The sequence below is a fragment of the Stegostoma tigrinum genome, chromosome 18, assembly GCF_030684315.1.
Source record: "Stegostoma tigrinum isolate sSteTig4 chromosome 18, sSteTig4.hap1, whole genome shotgun sequence".
Lineage (NCBI taxonomy): Eukaryota > Metazoa > Chordata > Chondrichthyes > Orectolobiformes > Stegostomatidae > Stegostoma > Stegostoma tigrinum.
The window spans coordinates 11299031-11322465 of NC_081371.1; the positions used below are offsets into that span (position 1 = coordinate 11299031).

Here is a 23435-nt window from a genome sequence, read left to right on the forward strand (position 1 = left end):
ATGTTCATACTCTACATCAGACTAAGTGAACACAGTCTGATGATAGGGACATCAGTAAAGCACACTGATCTGTCCTGGGCAGCGGTTTGTTTATTGACTATTGTGTGGCTGCAGCATTCCTGGTGAATGCTGCAAGTTCTGCTGCACTCTCAGTATGAGCCATGTAGAATCATTGAGGCAGTGAGCCATGGCTTGGAGACTCCTCTTCATTCCTCCTTTCGGAGCACTGAGGTGCACTGCTGGTTTGAGAGCTCAACATTTAATTATCAAAAATCCCCAGGATGTTGATGTTGGGGGTCTCAGTGATGTTGGTACCACCAATAATCCAGGCGAGGAAATTGGACTTCTATTTCAAATTGTCAGTGCTTGGCACATAAAACAGGGCATTGACTGATCATAACCCTGTTCTAGAATGACAGTGGATACCTCATTATTGTCAATGGTACTGATTGCTAAGAAATTATAAGTGAACATTCCTACTGCTAATCTTATATGTTGGAGGTGTTACTTTCCATATGGCCAATTGGTGAAGGATAGGCGAAAGTTAATCTGCAGTCAATCTTATATTTGCTTAAGACTAAAACAATACTCACATACAATTCCTAGCTCAACTACACTAGTTTAGTTAAGTGATTGCAAGTACTCAACTGAGACCCCAGTTAAGGCCCTTCAGCCTCAAATAACTAATATTAGCTAGAAGGAAGGAAGTTAATGAAGTAGCTGAAGATGCTACAAAATAGTGGAAGTCTAATTTCCTCTCCTGGACCATTGGTGTAACCATCATTGAAACCCCAGTAGCAACATCCTGGGGATTTTTGATGACTGAATGCTGAGCTCTCCGATCAGCATGTCACCTCAGTGCTCCAAAAGAAGGAAAGAAGAGAAGTCTCTGAGACATGGCTCACCACTTCAAATGATTCTCCACATGGCTCATACCGAGTGTGCAACAGGACTTGCAGCAGTCACATGCCAAACACTTCTGGCAATGTGTTACTAGGGTTTTTATAGCAGGTATGGCTCCAGCTAGTCCCTGCCTTAGCTCAGTCCATCCACTGCTGAAATCTTCATCTGTGCCATCATCATGTCCAAGTTCATCTGTTCCAATGCAGCTGGTTTTTCTCCCACATTCAATCCTCTGTAAATCAAGGAGATGAAAAACTCTGCTATCCATACCACATATAGCAAGTCTCACTCATCCCATTGCACTTTGATTCAGTCGGCAAAATGTTGAATGTAACATCCTGATCCTGGTTTTCAAATCCCTTCCTGGCTTTGGGCCTCCCTACGTCCATAATCTCCTCCGAGATGTCGGTCCTCCTAACTCTAGCCTCTTGTGCATTCCTAAAAAGAGAATGGTCCGACTGGTGTTGGGCATATGTCCTCAGCTGCCTCAACTCCAAGCTCTGGAATTCCCTTCCCATATGTATCTGCCTCACTTCTCTCCATTATGACATTCTTTGAAACCAACATCTTTGACTATGATTTTGGGTCAGCTGTCTTCATATGGCTCGCGATTATACTTTGCTTCATAATGTTCCAGGGAAGTACCACAGGGCCATTGTTTAATGAGATATGCATAGCATTGTTATCACAGTGGTGTGAGTTTCTTTTCAGCCCCATTAACTTCAGTTTTTTGACAGGAGTTCTGATATTCATTGTCTGTGTTCACGTCAGGATGAAGACTTTAGTAAGACCTGAAGCTAAACACTACGAATAGACTCATGACTTCCCCACTGCTTCAACATCAGACTCAAACAACAATTCGTCCATGTTTGGTGTCGAATACAATCTGCACAGTCAGTGAACAGACCCCACTAGCTTGGGACTAGTGTCCTGGAAAGCTGTATTTGAAAATGACGCTTTCTAAGTTTGGGTTGGGCAGGAGTGTTTAAGCTGGCATTCTTATTGGGTGTTGAGCAACCAAGTGTTGTCATTTATTTGGTTGTATGTGTGAATTTTACAATGAATTAAAATCGGAAGAAGAACCGAATGCAAGATCTCCCGAATAGGGTGCCATCTGACTTCGCCATGTTAATAAAATGTGAGGCTGGATGAACACAGCAGGCCAAGCAGCATCTCAGGAGCACAAAAGCTGACGTTTCGGGCCTAGACCCTTCATCAGAGAGGGGGATGGGGGGAGGGAACTGGAATAAATAGGGAGAGAGGGGGAGGCGGACCGAAGATGGAGAGTAAAGAAGATAGGTGGAGAGGGTGTAGGTGGGGAGGTAGGGAGGGGATAGGTCAGTCCAGGGAAGACGGACAGGTCAAGGAGGTGGGATGAGGTTAGCAGGTAGCTGGGGGTGCGGCTTGGGGTGGGAGGAAGGGATGGGTGAGAGGAAGAACCGGTTAGGGAGGCAGAGACAGGTTGGACTGGTTTTGGGATGCAGTGGGTGGGGGGGGAAGAGCTGGGCTGGTTGTGTGGTGCAGTGGGGGGAGGGGATGAACTGGGCTGGTTGAGGGATGCAGTGGGGGAAGGGGAGATTTTGAAACTGGTGAAGTCCACATTGATACCATATGGCTGCAGGGTTCCCAGGCGGAATATGAGTTGCTGTTCCTGCAACCTTCGGGTGGCATCATTGTGGCAGTGCAGGAGGCCCATGATGGACATGTCATCAAGAGAATGGGAGGGGGAGTGGAAATGGTTTGCGACTGGGAGGTGCAGTTGTTTGTTGCGAACTGAGCGGAGGTGTTCTGCAAAGCGGTCCCCAAGCCTCCGCTTGGTTTCCCCAATGTAGAGAAAGCCGCACCGGGTACAGTGGATGCAGTATACCACATTGGCAGATGTGCAGGTGAACCTCTGCTTAATGTGGAATGTCATCTTGGGGCCTGGGATGGGGGTGAGGGAGGAGGTGTGGGGACAAGTGTAGCATTTCCTGCGGTTGCAGGGGAAGGTGCCGGGTGTGGTGGGGTTGGAGGGCAGTGTGGAGCGAACAAGGGAGTCACGGAGAGAGTGGTCTCTCCGGAAAGCAGACAGGGGTGGGGATGGAAAAATGTCTTGGGTGGTGGGGTCGGATTGTAAATGGCGGAAGTGTCGGAGGATAATGCGTTGTATCCGGAGGTTGGTAGGGTGGTGTGTGAGAACGAGGGGGATCCTCTTGGGGCGGTTGTGGCGGGGGCGGGGTGTGAGGGATGTGTCGCGGGAAATGCGGGAGACGCGGTCAAGGGCGTTCTCAATCACCGTGGGGGGGAAGTTGCGGTCCTTAAAGAACTTGGACATCTGGGATGTGCGGGAGTGGAATGTCTTATCGTGGGAGCAGATGCGGCGGAGGCGGAGGAATTGGGAATAGGGGATGGAATTTTTGCAGGAGGGTGGGTGGGAGGAGGTGTATTCTAGGTAGCTGTGGGAGTCGGTGGGCTTGTAATGGACATCAGTTACAAGCTGGTTGCCTGAGATGGAGGTTGCAGGAACAGCAACTCATATTCCGCCTGGGAACCCTGCAGCCATATGGTATCAATGTGGACTTCACCAGTTTCAAAATCTCCCCTTCCCCCACTGCATCCCTCAACCAGCCCAGTTCATCCCCTCCCCCCACTGCACCACACAACCAGCCCAGCTCTTCCCCCCCACCCACTGCATCCCAAAACCAGTCCAACCTGTCTCTGCCTCCCTAACCGGTTCTTCCTCTCACCCATCCCTTCCTCCCACCCCAAGCCGCACCCCCAGCTACCTACTAACCTCATCCCACCTCCTTGACCTGTCCGTCTTCCCTGGACTGACCTATCCCCTCCCTACCTCCCCACCTACACCCTCTCCACCTATCTTCTTTACTCTCCATCTTCGGTCCGCCTCCCCCTCTCTCCCTATTTATTCCAGTTCCCTCCCCCCATCCCCCTCTCTGATGAAGGGTCTAGGCCCGAAACGTCAGCTTTTGTGCTCCTGAGATGCTGCTTGGCCTGCTGTGTTCATCCAGCCTCACATTTTATTATCTTGGAATCTCCAGCATCTGCAGTTCCCATTATCTCTGACTTCGCCATGTGGTCTTTTTCCCAGGGTAGGGGACACCAAAACTAGAGGACTTAGGTTTAAAATGAGAGGGGAAAAGAATTAAAAAGGGACCAAAGGGGCAGCCTTTTCATGCAAACGGTGGTGCACGCGTGGAGTGAGCTGTCAGAGGAAGTGATGGGTTCTGGTACAATCACAATATTTAAAAGCTGTCTGGATGTGTTTATGACTAGGAAGGGTTTAGAAGGATATGGACACAATTCTGGCAAGTAGGACTAGATTATATAATTCTAACTTAACAGACAGCATGGGCGAGTAGGATCGAAGGGTCTGTTTCCATGCTGAACACCTGTGACTCTAGGATTGTAGATAATGCTGCCAAAAACAAATTTGTGGCTACCCATTGGAATGCTGGGAAAGTGATGGGTAATTATTATTTTACAGCTGAATGGCTAGTTACACCATTTTGGAGAATGTGATCATCTTTTTGGATGAGAGTGGTACATGATGCCATGATCCAACAATCATGATATCTGACTTATACGGTCAGTCAGCAGCTTCCTTGGTCAGTTGGTCTATGGTTCTTTTGTACAGACTCAAAAAATCAACTGAAGTCAGTTTGACATCTTGCCACGTGAATCTAGGCGCAGGAATACTGCTAACAGTGTATCATTCCAAATTATACAAGTGGAAGTAATTGCCACTTTATCTTGCTTGCTTTCTCCCATGTTCACACACAATAAAAATGACAGTTTAAACTGGCAGCAGTGTGCACAGAAGATGTGCGATCACAGCACAGGAGAAATCCAGCATCAGCTGACAATGGGTGACTCACCAAAACGGCTTTTCTTCAAACAGGCTTTGTCACAAAAACAATTTCTGCCCAACTCTATTGCCATTAAAGTAAACTGTACTGAGAGTACAAATGTAGTATGACCGTTTCACAAACATAAATTTCACTTGTAACCATTTCAAATTACATTGGTTTCACTTTATTTGTGTGCATCATAATTTGTTGAGGCTAGCTCAGGCACAGGAGTATTAGTATGCTTCATGGCCGGGACACATGAATGGGTGGAGGGGAGTCTGGGACATTTCCTTTACTGTGGTTGAAACAATGTGTTTTTCCGTCACTTGAGGAACGTCTTTGCTCATGCCAGTGGTGTACTCACCACACTGAGATATGGCTGAAGTTGACGACTCAGCTGGCTTATCTCCGCACCCTAAAGCACGTGGTCCCAGATGACTCTTGGCAAGAATGATCAAACTGCCGCTGATAAATTCAAAGCCTAGTAGCCAATACCCTGCAACAAACACACAATGTACAGAAATGATACAAGCCTTTAGGCTCCGCAGTGACATACCTTGACTAATTGTCCCTGCAGCGCTCTCTCACCCTCCATTTAACACACCCAGGAGAGCCACTTCAATCCTCCATGTTCCTGACTTCACGCTCTATCCTCAATGGAATCCCTCTGCCACACTTCAATACGCTGACCAACCATGCAGCAGTGCTGCAGCCATCTTAAGGTGCTGTCTAACAAATGGGACACAAAACTACCAGCTCCCTCAACTCAGCATCAAAAATCCCGTAGCTCTATTTCAAAAGAGGGAAGTGCAGAACTTGGCCAACAATTATACTTCCACCATAGTTATTTTGGCTGATTGTCTGATCATTAACACAGTTTGTGGGACTGTGTTGGTACACAAGCTGGACTTCATGTTTCCGATGTTATGGCAGTGATGGAGCTTCAGAAATTCTTTGTTTCATTCACTGCCAGCAAGGTAGTTTGGCACATCCTCAGCTTGTGACCCCCAGTGTTAAAAAGTAAGCATTTCCTTTTTAAAAAAAATCCGCTTTTATGAATTTCAAAACTCGAACTGGCGTCAAAGTGGAATGATAAATTCAACAGCAGTGTGACAGTTAGGGTTGCAAGCCCATTAAGCATACAAGCCAACACTCCACTCCTTTTGTTGTGGTGCTAAACTAGATATCAGTGCTCTCATTCTTGCTTGACTCCAGGGTAGGATGGTTTGTGTTCTATCAACAAAATTAAAAGCATAATGATGCTGCAACTGCCAAGTGCCACAGGCAACATATCAAGTGAACGCTCATCTGCCACAAGGTGCCAAAGACGCACAAAGCTAACTTAACTACATTATCTATGAGTCATTGCTCAGGACACTGGAAGAGTTGCATGTTGAGCTTCGAAGCCTGGCAGACATCGTGCCTCTATGTACATATCCAGTGTATTTCTATCCTGGGAAAAGACCCAAAGACAGTTACACATTCATGAGAAATCATAAATTCAGCTTCCCGTGACGGATACTTCCTTTTATGTAATATCAGTCAAGCAAGTGCTGATCAATAGATAACAGCAAAAAAAAACTCCAGGAAAATATAACAGCTAAAAAACTCCAGGAAAATATAACTTGCTCTCAACAACTTGTGTACCTAATAAAACGTTTCTGACAGCAAAAGCAAAAATTAAATCCACAATATTAAAGAAAAACTTTCTGAAAACTATAATTGGACAAATCAACAGGTTTAAGATTGTTTCTCCCCCCACACAGCTTGAAAAGAAATTTCAATATAATCTTTACCTGAATACTGTGCTTCAGGGCTTCAAGCAATTTTAAGGGAAATAACCAAATGATTTCAAAGAATCTCTGCAGTGTGGAAGCAGGCCATTCAGCCCATTGAGTCCACACCAACATTCTAAAGACCATCCTACCCAAAACAATCAGCCAACGACATCCCTGCATTTCTTAGAATCCCTACAGTGTGGAAACAGGACTTTCAGCCCAACAAGTCCACATCAACCCTCCAAACAGCATCCCACCCAGACCCATCCCCTAACCCTTGCATTTCCCATGCCTAATGCACCTAACCCACACACCCCTGGACACTATGGGCAATTTAGCATGGCCAATCCAACTAATTTGCACATCTTTAGAGTATGGGAGGAAAGTAGAGCACCCAGTGCAAACCCACACAGACATGGGGAGAACGTGCAAACTCCACACGGACAGTCACTCGAAGGTGGAATCGAACCCAAGTCCTCGGTGCCGTGAGGTAGCAGTGCTAACCACTGAGCCACCGTGCTACCCAAAATTTGTAACAGCATGAGAGAAATGCTGGATTATTAAAGCTAGCACAATGCTACTGATGCATCTGTGGAGACTTTACAGACAGTATCCTCTCAGTAAGACTGGAAGATCAGCGTTAGACAGCAATATTAACTCTAAATTTTGGCTTTTAGACAAGCTAATACCTCGAAGTAAAAACAAGTGAGAATAGACATGAAGAATATTAAATATGTAAATTTAATCATGCTAGCTTGAAGTATCTAAACTTTCAGAATCTTAATTTTTGTTTAAGATCTTATTTTAGACGAATAAATCATGTCATGGTGAAAGAAGGTGATGTATTTTAGCATGGATTGATCAGCATCAAAATTTGTTGATGTAGAGTTTCACAGAAGGGTTTGGCACAGCTTTTGTTCTGAGAGATGTTGACATCTGGCTTTTCATTATAAAAGCATGGTATAAGGAATAACTGGTGCATAAGTAAATTGCAGATTTAACAATACCTAAAGCTTAATTATTCAATTTGTCTAATAATACTTAGGTTTAGTTTTAGAAGCACAAAAGCTTTCAGAAGTTTAATAGCTATAAAATGGTGATAAGGTAAAGTGAGAAAGCTGGGAAATCAAGTGCTCTTCATTACAATAGAGATTATCAGGTACAATTGTTCATAACCCCAGTTTAAAAAACACAAATAAGATAGAGACGCATTTAGTTTTCTTCAAATGAATTTCACTCACTGATTAGCCTTTCTTTTTAAGACTATTTCACCTGAGGAGAAGCTGCTGTCTTCACAAGAATGATTATCTGCAACCAGCAATATCCATATCCCAGTAAGAACAATAAGAGAAAAGATAAAATGGTGTTAGGATCAAAATATCCAGCATTGTACACTGTCTGGGTCCACTCCCTTCTCATGTGGGCAGGGAGAACGTGTAAACTCCACATAAACAGACAGTCACTCGAGGCTGGAATTGAACCTGGGTCCCTCATGTTGAGGCAGCAGAGCTAACCACTGAGATACCACGCAATCCTACTCAAGTCACCGAATGCTATACTTGGCCTCTGTAATGGAAGACTCCATTCCACTATTCTTTCAAATTCCATGGGGTTGAAGCACAACCCACTTAACATTTTCCTCATAAGAAAACTCCTTCATCCCAGGAATCTGCCGAGTGAACCTTGTCTGAACTGCTTCCAATGTGAGTATTCTCTTCCATAAGAAAGTCATGAAGTCAGAGATGTACAGCATGGAAACAGATCCTTCAGTCCAACTGGTCTATGTCAACTGGACACCCTAAATAGTCATATTTGCCAGCATTTGGCCCATATCCCTCTAAACCCTTCCTATTCACGTACCCATCTAGGTGCATTTTAAAGTGTTCTAACTGTACCAGCCTCCACTACCTCCTAGCTTATTCCATGCACACACCACCTTCTGCCTGACAACATTCTCCCCTTAGGGCCCTTTTAAATCTTTCCCCTCTCACTTTAAACCAATGCCCTCTTGTTTTGGGCTCTCCTACCCTGGGAAAAAGACCTTGGCTATTCAACCTATCCATGCCCCTCATGATTTTATAAACCTCTACAAAAGGTCACCTCTCAACCTCCAACGCTCCAGGGAGGACAGCCCCAGCCTATTCAGCATCTCTCTATAGCTCAAACCCTCCAACCCTGGCAACATCTTTGTAAACCTTTTCTGAACCCTTACAAGTTTCTTAATATCTCTGCAAAGCAGAGAGGCCAGAATTGAATGCAGTGTACTAAAAGTAGCTTCACCAATGTCTATACAGTCAGAATATGACAGCCCAACTCCTATACCAAAAGGATACTGCAAACACACAGTAGCCCAGCTGTTGGGTCACCAGTGTCCTGTAATCACTATGGCAAGGTCTTTCTACTTTACAATCCATCTGCCTTGTAATAAAGATCACCAACTTGTCTTCCCAACTTGCTGTCCCTGCATGCTAACATCTTGTGCTTCACTGCCACAGACAAATCCCTCTGAATTCCAGCACTTAAATTCTCACTCCCTCCATTTAAGTAATATTTTTTTCTATTCTCACTGCACGAATGCACATAATCACATTTTCCCACATTTGTCAACTCACTTAACCTATAATTATCCTTCTGTGTGTTCCTCACAACTTGCATCTTTACATTTGCATTGTCAGATTGACCCAAGTCAGCAAAAGAGATCACAAATAATTGTGACTTCATGACCGATTCCAATGGTACCCCATTCATCACAGTTTGCAACCTGAAAAGAATCCATTTGTACGAACATGGCTTGAAAACTGCCCTAGAGTCTTATCTCAAAGTAAGTATATTATTTGCTGTAAATCTCAAAAGGACAATCAGTATAAAGGATTTTTTTTCCTGTCAGTCAGGATAATTTTAGCGGTTGTAATAGATTCCCTTCCTTTTCCCATTGCCGCCCATGACTGGTATCGCACTTGATGAGGCAAGTAATGCGTCTAAATAACAAATAACTGAGACAAAGAAACAAAGATCTGATCCTATTAACTTTTAAGTTATGGCACGAATTTGTTTGCAGTAATTCAAGTTGGAGTGCTCTTTAGCTCCTAAGGTCTAACCACCTTAATTCCAAGCCTTTAAGTGTGATTCAAGTGGTGTAACTGTTCTGATGTTAAAGAAACTGAATGGACGAAAACCTGCAATATGGTCCTCTAGGCAAGATTAAGAATGATATTGATAAGGTTAAAGTCATTGCATTTATAACACATAGTCCACATGGGCTGCTTGCTTGGAAGCCAAGAAGTTGGCAGAGATTGAATTATTGGCTTACTTTTTTAAAAAAAAAAGCAAAGTAACTGTGGGTGCTGTAAATCAGAAACAAAAGCAGAAATTGCTGGAAAACCTCAGAAGGTCTAGCATTATCTGTGGAGAGAAATCAGAGTTAACGTTTCAGGTCCCATAACACTTCTTCAGAGCCGAACCGAAGAAGGGCCACTGAGTGGCCTGCTGAGTTTTTCCAGCAACTTCTGTTTTTGTTACTGTCTTGATTGTTGTGCAAGGGTGAGAAAGCAGAGGCCAAGCTATGCAAGATAATCAGAAGAATGTGATGAGATTGCAGAGAGAACTGACCAATTCCCCGGGCCTTGAGAAAGCAGGCTAAGCCTATCCAAAGCTGATCATGTGTGTAGGAATTCCTGAGAAGGGTACAAGGGTACATGCCCTGATGCTGTAGCTAACTTGCTGAGGATAAAGTTAGCATAGCAATTACTTGGAGAACAAAAAGGACAGAATTGATTACTTCCTGTATTGCAACTTTGGGAGAAGCCTGGGTAAGTCTTACAAATGTTGACATGCAAGTATTAGCCTTATTGAGTATAAATTTCTTTTTAAGTGCCAAATAAATGTGTTATATGCAAACAACAACTTGGCAGCCTAGAGTTACTATTACCCTGAGGAAACTGTCAAATCGAAAAAGGGCATATTAACTTACAAAATGTCTTATTTTAGTAGGTTACAAATAGATTTTGTTTTGAGTTAGTGGCACTGCACCAAGATCAAGAGCAGCAGATGGGATGAATGTCAACAGGTAATCCTTGAAAACTAAATAAAGAGTAAACCATTTGGCACAGAACTGAAAATGCTAATAGCATTCTTAACTTAGCCCATGAGGAAGTCATCTGACTGTAAAAATCCAAATGACCTGATGTGACTGTCACCTGAGACACCTGAAGTCCCACAGTAAGGCACCAGCTACAGCTTGACACATTAGTTAGAACAGCACTGCTAATATAGTTTAAGGCTCCCCATGATGTCTTTTGTTGTAGTTAGTTGAGTAGGTAAACTTAGACAATTAAAAAATGTATAGTTTGCTATTTGTGACACAGCTATGATGAGAGCAATATATTATCCTCATTAACTCAATATAAACTTTTATAAGTGGCAAATAATTGACAATTTTACACTGCTATGAAATTTTTCCAGACATTGAGTGTAACCATGTTTAGCTTAATACCCTTAAAAACAGCCACTCCATTACAATGAGACATGGTGTGAGATGGGAAACTCCCCACCAGTATACACATTTATACTGTGCTGATCACATTCCAGTGAAGCAGTTGATATTAGTGGGAGGGAAGGGCTAACAATGACAAGCTTTTAATAAAGTGAATCTCTGCTGGATTCTCTCCATCTGCATTTGACAGTTATAAATGAGACAGAACGAAAAAGGAGGCAACAGATAAAAAGGGATGAATACCAAAATATTCTCATACTGTTATCTAAATGCATTTTTTTTTAGCGTGGTAAAATGTACACCATCTGCTCTTAAAACTGTCAATTTTGCAACTCCCACTAAATATCTTCAGAAGGAGTTCTAAAGTATTCTAACACAGTTTGAAAAGAACATGAAGACTACACTTGATGGGAAATGCTGTCAGATGCTGTCCTGGATGAGGCCTCACCTCATGTATTCTACAGGTAGCCTGAATCATATTTCCACTTTACACAGAATTAGAAAAGTGATCATTTTTGTTTCCATGATGACACACACATTCCACAACAAAATAAAAGTGACTGTATAGGTATACTTCAGCAGCCAAATGTCTGTCCATACATTACTGTCTTCAAACTGTATTGCTGACTTTGCAATTTGATCTGAACTGAGACACAGATTTTCCAGCACTTCAATATTGCTGGCTCTGTGTAAGAGGTTCAATCCATTTTTAAAAGTTTATTTTTATTTTCCAGCCAAATTAGTACAGTCTCCCAAAATAAACTTGTGTATTTCTGGCCTGGCATTAGAATGCCTTGTATAACTGCAGCACTGTAATTTTACATCTCACAGCCTTCCAGTAAATACATATCATACATCATTCTTAGATTTCAAAGTTCACACCCATCCAGAACACAGACTTATAAATTAGGCATAAATAGATGGTATTCTGGACATGAAATTAATGTCTGGGAAAGATATTTGGATCACAACAATGTCAAGCAATGACCAGAGAGAATCTACCCATTGTCATTTGACAATGAATGGCATTACTATTACAGAATTTCCTCCTCCCCACCCCTTCCCCCCACACCACTAGCTTTTCAATATCCTGAAAGGTAACCATACTAGCCATATAAATACTGTGGCTACAAGTGCAGGTCAGGATCTGGCACATTTGCTAGAGTAACTCATTTTCTGACTCCTCAAAAGCTTATCTAAAAAGGCACAAATCACATTGTATGAAATACTTGCCACTTGCCTGAATGAGTGCAACTCCAACATCACTCAAGAAGCTGGACACCATTCAGGGCAAATCATCCCCTTGTTTGGTACCCATCTAACAGCTTCAATATTCACTCCTTTCACCACCAACTCACATGACGTGTCCCTCTACAAGATTCACTGCAGTAACTCAGAGCTCCTTCAACAGCATTTCCCACACTCATCTACTACCTGAAGGACAAGGGCATAAGATGTATGGGAATGCCACCAGCAACAAGATTCCGTCCAAGTCACGCACCATATTGACTTAGTTATATTGGCTTGACTTCAGTACCACTGGCTCAAAATCCTGGAATCCCCTTCCTAACAGCGCTGTGGGTGTACCTAGTCTCCAAGGACCACAGCAGTTCAAGAAGACAACTCACGACCACCTTCTTTAGGCCAATTTGGATTGGCAAATAAATGCTGACTCAGACAATGAAGCCCCCATTCTTTGGTTAAGTACCACTATTAGAAATAATTGCACCAGTAATACATAATAACACTGATCGAGTAACTTAAATTTTTAAGTCGATTTATAGTCAGATTTATGAAAGATGAGTGGCAATTGAGAACATGGACTTGATGCAATATTTGCCTTAGGTTTGTTCCGAAAGTCGACAAACCTTTCATTAAAAGCGACTGAGTGAACATCACGCCACGTGGAACCAAATAGCACAGAGGATGGCTACGCAATGCATTGTGGATGATGCAACTCTTAGAAAAGAGAATTAATCTAATTATTCACAGCACGCTCTAGTCTTCCTCTTGCGTCATCACGCATTCATTCTGTACTATATGCGGATGAACTCAGAAATGCTAAGCAGTCGAAGTGAGTTATGAACAAAAGTCCCAGAATTGATACAATAATTGTCGCTCTTTCCACAGATTCTGCCTAAGCTGCTGATTCTACAGTTCCTTTTGCACATCGTAAAGCCTGCTTTCCAACAAAATGGATATAATTCAGAATGAAACATTTTGTGAGGACTTAGCAAGAAGGCTTGGTACAAGTGGACAGAGTAGCTAGAAAGAAATAGAATGAAGATTTGGGCATGCATATACTCCAACACAGTACTGCAGGCATGTACAAAACCCCACAGTGTGGAAGCAGGCCATTCAAATACCCACTGACCCTCCAAAGAGCATCTGACCCAGAACAATCTCTAGGAATCTCCAATGATTCACCAACATTAATTCTTTCAAAACAACTACTTTATACAACAGAGGAGCTGTCTTTCAACATGAAATGTTAACTAGGGCTGCATCTCTCCTCTTTGATAAAAACACAAAAACACCCCACAGCAATATTTTAAACAGCAAGTGAACTCTCCCTGGCAACTTAACCAATATTTCCTTCTCAATTAATATCACTAAAGCAGTCCATCTGGTTCGTATTTATTGCAGCATGTAAGATCTTATGCGATCTTTACTTCAAGTAAATACACTTCAAAAGCACATTATTGGCTCGAAAGTGTGTTGGAGGATACTGAGAGCATGAAGGGTGCTACATAAATGCAAGTCTTCCTTCCTGTATTTACATCGTCTATCAAATTGATAGACACACTTTTGGGTGGCCTCTTCTTAAAGGATATCCTGTGGCTAATGAACATTGTTCTGGTCTGCTCACATATCTGGATGCTGTTTCAACTCTGGCAACTATCACGCTCCAAGAAATTTGAACATGGTTGTGTGATGCTGGTACCCTGTCCTGGCAACCATCTTGTTGTACAATTTCTACAATAAACTCGATACAAACCTTATGGGTAAGTTCAACAATGATTTTAATATTTGCAGCCAGCAACAGATATAGCACAATTTTAGGAGCATTTCTGGCCTCAATGATTTTCAAGTTGTGATCAGAGATAATGGGAACTGCAGATGCTGGAGAATCCAAGATAACAAAGTGAGGGGCTGGATGAACACAGCAGGCCCAGCAGCATCTCAGGAGCACAAAAGCTGACGTTTCGGGCCTAGACCCTTCATCATCTGAAGGAGGGTCTAGGCCCAAAGTGACAGCTTTTGTGCTCCTAGGATGCTGCTTGGCCTGCCGTGTTCATCCAGCCCCACACTTTGTTATCCTGACTTTCAAGGTCTGTGCACTTTCTATCTCCCATCAACATTAAACTTTTGCAGCCCTAGCCCAGTTAAGGCCTGGAGCCTCATCTGTTGAGCTTTCAAACATATGATGGTTGCAGTATCAGAATTTCTCTGTAAGCGCATGTTTGAGACATTTCCCCATCACCAGCAGCACCCCCTCTCAATAAAAGTATTTCTCTATTATTCTCAAATGTTGATTTAATTTATACTGCACTCTGTCCCAACCAAAAAAACACAACCAAAAGAAAATTTGGTCAGTTCACTTCAAGTTTGCTCAGAGGCAAGGCAATACTCACAGGTCTTGGTAGGTAGCAATAAAGCTGCAAAGTAGGTCATTACTGGTACTGCTAACCTGTACTGATCTGACTTAACAATTAGTTTCATGTTCATCTACGTGATACCAACTGACCTCAAGAATAACAACAACAATTTTTGTTAATGGAGAAGAATTAAATAATGATGCCTCACTTTTTCCAACGGAAAAAATCTTCAGAGAGAAAATCACGTTATGATGTTAAAGTACAAAAAGTGGATTTGCCAATGTTTAGTTTTTCACTCTTGGAAAAAAAATGCAACATGTCATGAAAAACTAAGCTTCAAAGATATGATAATTCAATAAGGCATCCTATTCTGACTCAATTCAATGACCTGTATCACATGTCGAATAGCAAATCAAAACTAATGTTAGGGATCGTATCAACTGTTTTAAAACCACAAAGTAAAACTGAAACCCTCAGTGTTTCAATTAAATAAAAAAAAAACAATGAACCAAAAAGTGTTAAAATTATCTTCGCAGTTTCTTTCAGAAATTTTGAATTCTCTTTCCCACTGCTTGTTTGCTGCTATACCTTTACAGCTCTTCATCTGATCAACCTGAGTCAGCTCTTCGCTCATGCTGACATAATTAGCTTTATGAAAGGCTGAGATTCTTGTTTATGCTTGGAGTATGTCACTTTCAACTTAAAATAATTTTGTTGTATTATTACTACTATTTCTCAGTGGATTTAATTTTAAACTGCACGACACTGGTTAGGCTGGTCCTGCTGTATCACATGCAGTTCTTGTCACCACACAACTTTTTGTGATTACAACTGGAATTTACAACCTTGTACCTCATGGGAGAACTGTGTTTTTGAGGAAAGATTGGAAAGGTTAGGATTGTTTTCTGTAGAAGCTGAGGGACATACTTAAATGGCTTATATAAAATTAAGAATAATCTAGACAAAACAGATAGAAAAGGTCCTCTTCCCTTTAGGATTTAGAGTAAAAGATGGATGGTATGTAGGACATTTTATGTTTTTTTTAAAACCAAAGAAGGTGATCTTAATTTGGAATTCATTGTCTTAAAAAGGGCGATAGAGGCAGAAGCCCTGTAACATTATGAAACAACTTGAACATGTGCTTAAAGTGCTGGAGCCTACAGCACAATGAGACAGAAACTAGAAAACAGAATGAGGCGGAATGGCCAGTTCAGGTTTGATTTCCAAAAGCATTCCTTCGGAGCTTCAAATTGTTTTGATTTTATAACAACTTGAATTTATGTATCGCTTTCAATACAGGAAAGCATCCCAAGAAGTTCCAGAGAGGTGCAAACGGACAACTGACAGAGCCAAAGAAGAAACCATTTGGACCAAATGATTGATTAGAGCAGAGATTTTAAAGTAGTATCTTATCTTCAGAAAGTAGCTCCTGGTTTTATCTACTGTGTAAAGGCCTTATAACTAATCAATAACTGTCACCTCTTTGTGCATCTTTGAGACTAATTTGGCTGCCCAAGCATAAAGAATCCCAAAGGAATCAATACGTGCACCAGCTCTATCCAACAGCGATAGCTGTCTCCTTCTACAAAGTCATAGCTGTTTGCCTATGACCTTACGCAGGCTTTCTTCGGCTCAAGAGCTCCAAGACATTGAGAAAGTACTCACAGAACATCCGTTTCTTCAGAAAAATGGAGATTCAAGCAAACACTGCTGCATTGTCATTTGGACTTCCATCCTATGGAGACCAAGGAAAATTTTCAACTGCTGTTGTGGTGTGATTTGAACTTGTGCTTCCCTATCTCAATCCTCTGCATCTGAGCCTTTGGATTGCCATTGACTTCACCACTGTCTACCCCCCGATTGCTAACAGCATCAAACTATTAAATGCTTCCCCGACTACGTGTATTTAAAAATGAAAATGAGGAGAGAACCGAAGAATTTAATCGGTGGGAATTCTAGAGCTTCAAAATGTTGAACAGAGGAAGTGAGTTGCGGAAGAGGCCGGAAGTGAAGGAACACAGAAATTACAGTGAGTGTTAGAGAAGTTCAAAAATGGGTACGAGTACCAAGCTTATAATCTAGGCTCGCACATGATCAATTTTACTTGGTAGGATACCAGAAAGACTATACGAAGAGTCTTTCCTCAGAAAAAAGCCAAATGGCAGAGTTGCAAAAATGTTTACACTTGGCTTCCTTCAGTGGATTGAGGTGTAGCTAATTTTCAGCAGTTTGTTTCCTCTCTGAAGCGAAGCCTGGATATTGCTATTGAAATATCATGTACAAGGACTTCCAAATGCTACTGTGCTAATTCTCTCACAGCAGGCAGTCTGTAAGAGCCTATTGATAGGGTTAAGTTAATAACAGTCAAAAGGAAAGATGACAAAAAATGACCATGAAGAAAATCAACAGTCAGAGTCTTAAACTGGACTTGAGCTCTCAAAAATAGATCTCGTGACAGAACCATGCTAGTCACATATGGATAGCACCTCAGGGTGTACAGACATTTCTGCATTATAATCATATTCCAAGGACTTTTAATCAAGAACTGTTTGAGTGAAGGAAGCAGACAGATTTACAGTTTCTGTGAAACCCACTCTCCACAAAGGAAAATTATAATTTGGTATTCAAGGCTTGTAGCAAACACACATGATATCTCGGTTACCAAATGAAACGATCATTTGCTTCAAAAATGTTTGCCGACAGCAATGATCTGATGATGAACGCCAACAGCACATGCTCACCACTGATTATTTCAGAGTGCAGAGAGTGTAACATTGCTGTATGCAGACCCGCTTCCCCAGACCCCTAACATGCCCACCAACATTGAACAGCATATTGAAGTCAGGCATTGCTATCACTGTGTTGGAATTGGAGACTGTACCAATTCATTGTGGGCAACTGTCTGGTCTTAGCTGCCTGTGGTAAAGGGTCTGCACATTCCCAAAAGAACATTAATAAAGTCAGAGGCCCTCATGCACTTTCTAGTGGCTGTTTATCAACCACCTCTGAAAGAAAAAAACTCAACACAGGCTGTCAAACATTCCACTTGGTGTTAAGGCAAGTGAAAAATAATAAATATATGGGCAGATTTGCAAATATGATCCATGCTCCTGAAATCAATTGAGCCTAGGAACATCAAGAAGCTGGGCATGTGGGCGTCATATCTGTTTACCACCCAATTCTAAAGAAGAACGCATTTCCATCTGAAAGTGTTCCATGCTTATTGGTGCTTTGATATAAATTAAGGCCTGATGAAGGCACAAAACTATTCAAACACATCTAAATAGGTTGAAAGAGTGGTTTCCTATGTTTCCTGTAGTTCATGTGACCTCCTATTCTCATCCTCCCTGTCTTTTAAAGTCTCAGCCCATACATTTTCAGTCCCAAGCTTGATTTTTCCAATGTTCGTCTCAGGGTGAACCATGCTAGGCACTCTCTAACTGACCTCACTGGTTATAAATGGTGTAGGGGTAATATCACTGGGCCTGTAACCAGTCAGCCTCAAAACGAACATCGAAAAGCACGAGTTCAAGTCCGACTGTGGTGGCTGGGAATTATAAAATCACTTAATTAAATAGATCTGGAAATATAAAAGATTTACAGTGCAGGAGTACCTGCTCAACGTAGAAGCCTGCTTTTCCAGTCTAACCCCACCTTCCAGCTCCTGGCTATAGAAGCAGCACATCCAAGCGCAGTGAATATGTTCCCAGGAAGGTTTCTACCTCCACCACTCCTTCAGGCAGTGAGTCTCACATCCCCACCACAGGAATAGTGATAGTTTTTGGTGTAAAATAATGAGAGGAGATCTCACTGAAAATGTATGAAATTCTTACAGGACTGGACGCAGGGATGATGCTCCTCCAATTTGGAGGGGTCTAGAACAAAGAATTGTAGTATCAGGATACAGGATAAACCACCTTACACAGAGGATGGTGAACTTGTGGTACTCACTGCCACATAAAGCAGTGAAAGCATGTCAATGAGAAAAGAAATAGGCTTCTAGACACTGAGGGTGATTTGGGGGAGGGAGAGACCGCTAGTGTGGCATTGAAATGGAGAATCATCCAGGATCATATGGTAGGGCAGAACAGGCTTGATGGGCTAGAAGACTCCTCTTGCTGCTGTTTCATATGTTTGTGAATCCTATCTTGCTCATTAATAGTTACAGACATTACACGGATATAGACAGGCTGGTGAAAAGTGATGGAGAAGATGGGGCTGTTCTTCTTGGAGACGGTTGAGGAGATTTGATGGGAGGATATAATAAATAGGGAGAAGCTGTTCCATTGGTTAAAAAGGAGGATAAATTTGGATGACCACAATTTATAATGAATGGCAAAGGACTGAAGAGTGACAAGAGGAAGAAGATCTTCAATCCTAACCATAGCGTGCACTAATGCAGCAATCTGGGAGTGCGTGCAGGCACAAACAACTCGTGCTTTAAAAGGGAAGTTGGTTAGGCAAGTGAAGAGAAAAAGCACGGTTACAAAGAAAGGGCAGGGTTGTAATATTTTCTCAGTTGACCTCAGAATCACAGCAAACATGATAGGTCATCCTGTGTCATATTGTCAGGAAGGAAATCTGGCATCATTACCCAGCCTCAGAACAACAGCAATGTAGGTGACTTATAAACTGCTTTATCCAACTACCTCATCAATGCAATGGCTCTTCAACACCTTCTCAGGAAAATGAGGGATGGGTAATAAGCACTGGTCTTGCAAAGATGTCCACATCCCCTGACTGAATTTAAAAAAATCTCACCTTATGCTCTACTCACCCATCAGACAAAGCTTCAAACCATCCTTGATTTACCAATCCCCCACGGCACTGAGTTCGAAACCCTCATCCTTCAATGATTCTTCCAACTGATCATTGCAACCTTGTCCAATCCAATATCCCCACCGTCCCCTGCACTCTTCCAACTCCAGTTTATGAACATTATCTCTTGACTCCACTGTATCATTGATGCAGAAACTTCTCATTGAACACTAAGTTATCACTGAAACTTATAAAGTTTTTAAAAGTTAGGCTGAATGCATGAAGAATGTAAGGTCTAAAAAAAAGGACAGTCTCAGAATAAGTCAGTCATAAATGACTGAAATGTGAAGGAATTTCTTCATGTAGAGTGTGATGAATCTTCAGAATTCTGTCTCAGAAGACTGCGGAAGCTGAGTTATTGAGTATGTCCAAGACTGATATTGATCGATTTTCAGATATTAATGACATGAAAAGATATGCAGATAGCGCAGGCTCAATGGCCTGTTCCTACTCCTATTCTCGTATGAATTCCTTCCCCAAAAGCCATATATTGCAGGACCTTGCCATCTTCCAATTGTCCACAAAACCACTCATATGAATGCACATCATCCAGCCCCAAGTGTCCTGACCAACGATTTATAAAGTATCTTGGAACTTGACAAAGGAATTTCCAGTTCTGAAATGTTGACATATCAATGCCAGCCCTTTCCTGGTGTAAGCTCAGGAAATCTAGGTGACCTGCATTTTGCACGAATAGTGGATCTACGCAAACACAACACCAGCACTGTGTTTTGGCCAAAGTTTTTCACAAGGACACAAATGACTGAGGAAACTTTTACGCAAAAATACTTTAACATAAAACCAATTGAGTTTATTGACAATGCACATGGATTGCACCAGAAACAAAGCATCAATACATTCTGCTCATGTAATGACATTCAAAGGTTTCAGCAAATTCTGGGTCATTGTATGTCTGTAATGCCTTCCAGTTTATATCATAGTCTTATCGGCCCCTACCATTGTAAACATGCCCAGCCCTACGCCACCTTTCAAGCCCCACCACCAATAACAGAACCTTGGTTATGTATATCTCCCTCTTCTCGTGCTCATCCAATGATGGTCAAACCATCATCCTCTACTCTGGAACCTCCTCCGTAAGCTGCCTCAATCTCTATCCTTCTCTCCTCGTTTTAGGACATTCCTCAAAACCTACTGTTTTGAGGTAGCTTTTGACTGTATATCTTGAATCATTCCTTTGCCTGTGCTCAATTTTATCCCGTAATGGTCTTTGCAATTTTCCTGTCCATCGAATATGCTATATAAATGGAAACTGTGTTGGATTCTAAATTCTATTTCTACCATTAAGCATATTGTCAATTTAAGTTTCAGTGCAGCAAATTTCTAGAAGTAGCCAGATGCAAAGGCAGCACCTTTTGAGTGGCTTTCAACCTTCAGTGCCCTGCAGCTAGGTGGTTAATAGTTAGCAGCTCTTTTACTTTCTTGGAACTCAACCTTGCAATGCCATTTCCAATTTTAACCTGCAGGGTTTTGAATGGGTTAAAGTGCTCAACAAAGCAAATGAAACAATGCAAATTGAGGCTTAAAAAGACTTGGCACTTAAGCAGGGAGGCTGTCGTTTATCTCCTTCTAGAGTGACGTAGACAGGCAGCATGGTGGCTCAGTGGTTGGTGCATGGCACAGTGGCTCAGTGGTTAGCACTGCTGCCTCACCGTGCCAGGGACCCAGGTTTGATTCCTCTGGCGACCATCTGTGTGGACTTTGCATGTTCTCTCTGGGTGCTCTGGTTTCCTCCCACAGTCCAAAGATGTGCAGAGTAAGAGGATTCGCTGTGCTAAATTGCCTATAGGGCCCAGGGATGTTTTGACATGGGAAATGCAGGTGTAGTGGAATAGGTCTGAGTGGGACGCTCTTTGGACAGGTGCTGTGGACTTGTTGGGCCAAATGGCCTGGTTCCACACTGTAGGGATTCAATGATTATCAGCAACAAGGTCCTGCTTTAAATAATCTTGCCGTGACGTCAGGTGCTCCGTCTCCTCTTCTCATTTACTCTTTGCTTGATCCAAGGGATACTTTTGAACTCTAGGTCATTCAAACAAAGACAAACTTCTGAAAGATATGCATTTTAAGCACAGACCCATTAATAATTTTCCTACTCAGTGCCATGGTAGGGAAATGTCTGGTCATAATACATTATTAAATATTTACATAAAGTGAAAATATTTTCATGTTGCAAGCTCTCTAATATTGCCATACAGACCATGTCAACTTTTCCATCAATGGACTCACAGGATAAGGGTGTTACTTAATTGATTGGAGGAAGGAGAGATAGATGGATGAAGGGAATTATTTTACTTGCCCCTCCGTTTGAATAATGGTTGATAACAACATGACAGATAAGACACCTGCAGCCACCATCAAAGCTTAAAATTGACTCAAATAAATGAGTCCAGTTGAAACAGTAGATGTCCAGCTCCAGTGGCCTCAGACCTTTTCTAAAAGATAGCATCTGTTTTAAGATGAAATGGTGAGATGACTTTGAAGAATGAAGGAGAGCTGTTCTCTGTCATTGCCAGCATAAGACTATCTGTGTTGGCTAATTATTGTTGCATAGGATGTGATTGAGGCTGTAGTTCTGAACTTTTAACTTGCCGTTCGCACAATGATCTTTATCTTAACATGAGGGTTCCTCTTTTCTCTCCCCCCCCCCCCCCACAAAAGAAATCAAAACAAGTGGCAAAACAAAACATTGACTCCTGTCTACCTACATGTGCAATACATTAGTGATACAAGTTTGCGACTCACTTGGCTGCAAGATATGTAAAAAATGTAATTATTTAAATAGTAGTTGAAAGTGATCATCAATTTCACTTAACACTTCGGATCACTCTCGCAATAATTACGTAACCTGCAATGGTATAGATTTCCAACAGATCATTTCATTTACAACCGTAGGCATGTTCACAAATCCCAACTATTTAGTTAATAAGTAAAACAACTGCTGGAAAGCTGCATCAGGCTACTTCTAGAAATTTGCTGCACTGAAACTTAAATTGACAATATGCTTAATGGTAGAAATAGAATTTAGAATCCGACACAGTTTCCATTTATATAGCATACTCAATGGACAGGAAAATTGCAAAGACCATTACAGGATAAAATTGAGCACAGGCAAAGGAATGATTCAAGGTATACAGTCAAAAGCTACCTCAAAACAGTAGGTTTTGAGGAATGTCCTAAAACGAGGAGAGAAGGATGGAGATTGAGGCAGCTTACGGAGGAGGTTCCAGAGTAGAGGATGATGGTTTGACCATCATTGGATGAGCACGAGAAGAGGGAGATATACATAACCAAGGTTCTGTTATTGGTGGTGGGGCTTGAAAGGTGGCGTAGGGCTGGGCATGTTTACAATGGTAGGGGCCGATAAGACTACGATATAAACTGGAAGGCATTACAGACATACAATGACCATGAGGTAAAAACTCTCCGAGTTAGAGTCCGAGTCATACAGCTTAGGGACAGATCCTTTAGCCCACCATGTCTATACTGTCCAACCAAAATCAAACTATACTAATCACATTTTCCTGCTCTTGGTCCATAGCCCATACTCAGGCATTTTAAGAACGCATCCAGATGCTTCTCAAGTATTGAGAGAGTGCCTACCTCCACCATCCTCTCAGGCAGCATGTTTAATGTATCTACCACTGTCTGGGTGAAAACAGTTCTTTCTCAGACCTCCTGTAAACAAACCACTTGGTCCTCACATAAAACTCATGCCTCTGGTCGTTAACAAGTCTCCCACGAGGAGGAGATTCTCATGATCTACCAGTTTATCTCTCTCATAATTTTGTATACCACAAATACAAGACAAAAAAATCATTCATGTCTAGGGCGCTACTGTGAAAAGTGTTTTATCGCCAAAATCCAGTGCCATTTTGTGTTACAAAAATAATAAAACTACAAAAAGAAAAATAAAACAAACAAAAAGGGACCCAGAACCAAATTAATAAAAACAAGATGATTTTTTTTTTAAAAAAAT

The 23435-nt window shown here is 41.9% G+C and overlaps 1 protein-coding gene across 4 annotated transcripts in view; it reads right to left on the reverse strand.

Annotated features, from left to right (window-relative positions):
* LOC125460805 (A disintegrin and metalloproteinase with thrombospondin motifs 20-like) overlaps window positions 1-23435 on the reverse strand; it is a 357534-nt gene that overhangs the window by 296931 nt on the left and 37168 nt on the right. For 2 of the 4 annotated variants that reach the window (XM_048548795.2, XM_048548794.2), the window contains exon 4: window positions 5116-5247. The exons of the other annotated variants lie outside the window; for them this stretch is intronic. In XM_048548795.2, the coding sequence (XP_048404752.1) occupies window positions 5116-5247 (132 nt within the window). The remainder of the gene's footprint in view (window positions 1-5115; window positions 5248-23435) is intronic. 4 annotated transcript variants of the gene reach the window in all.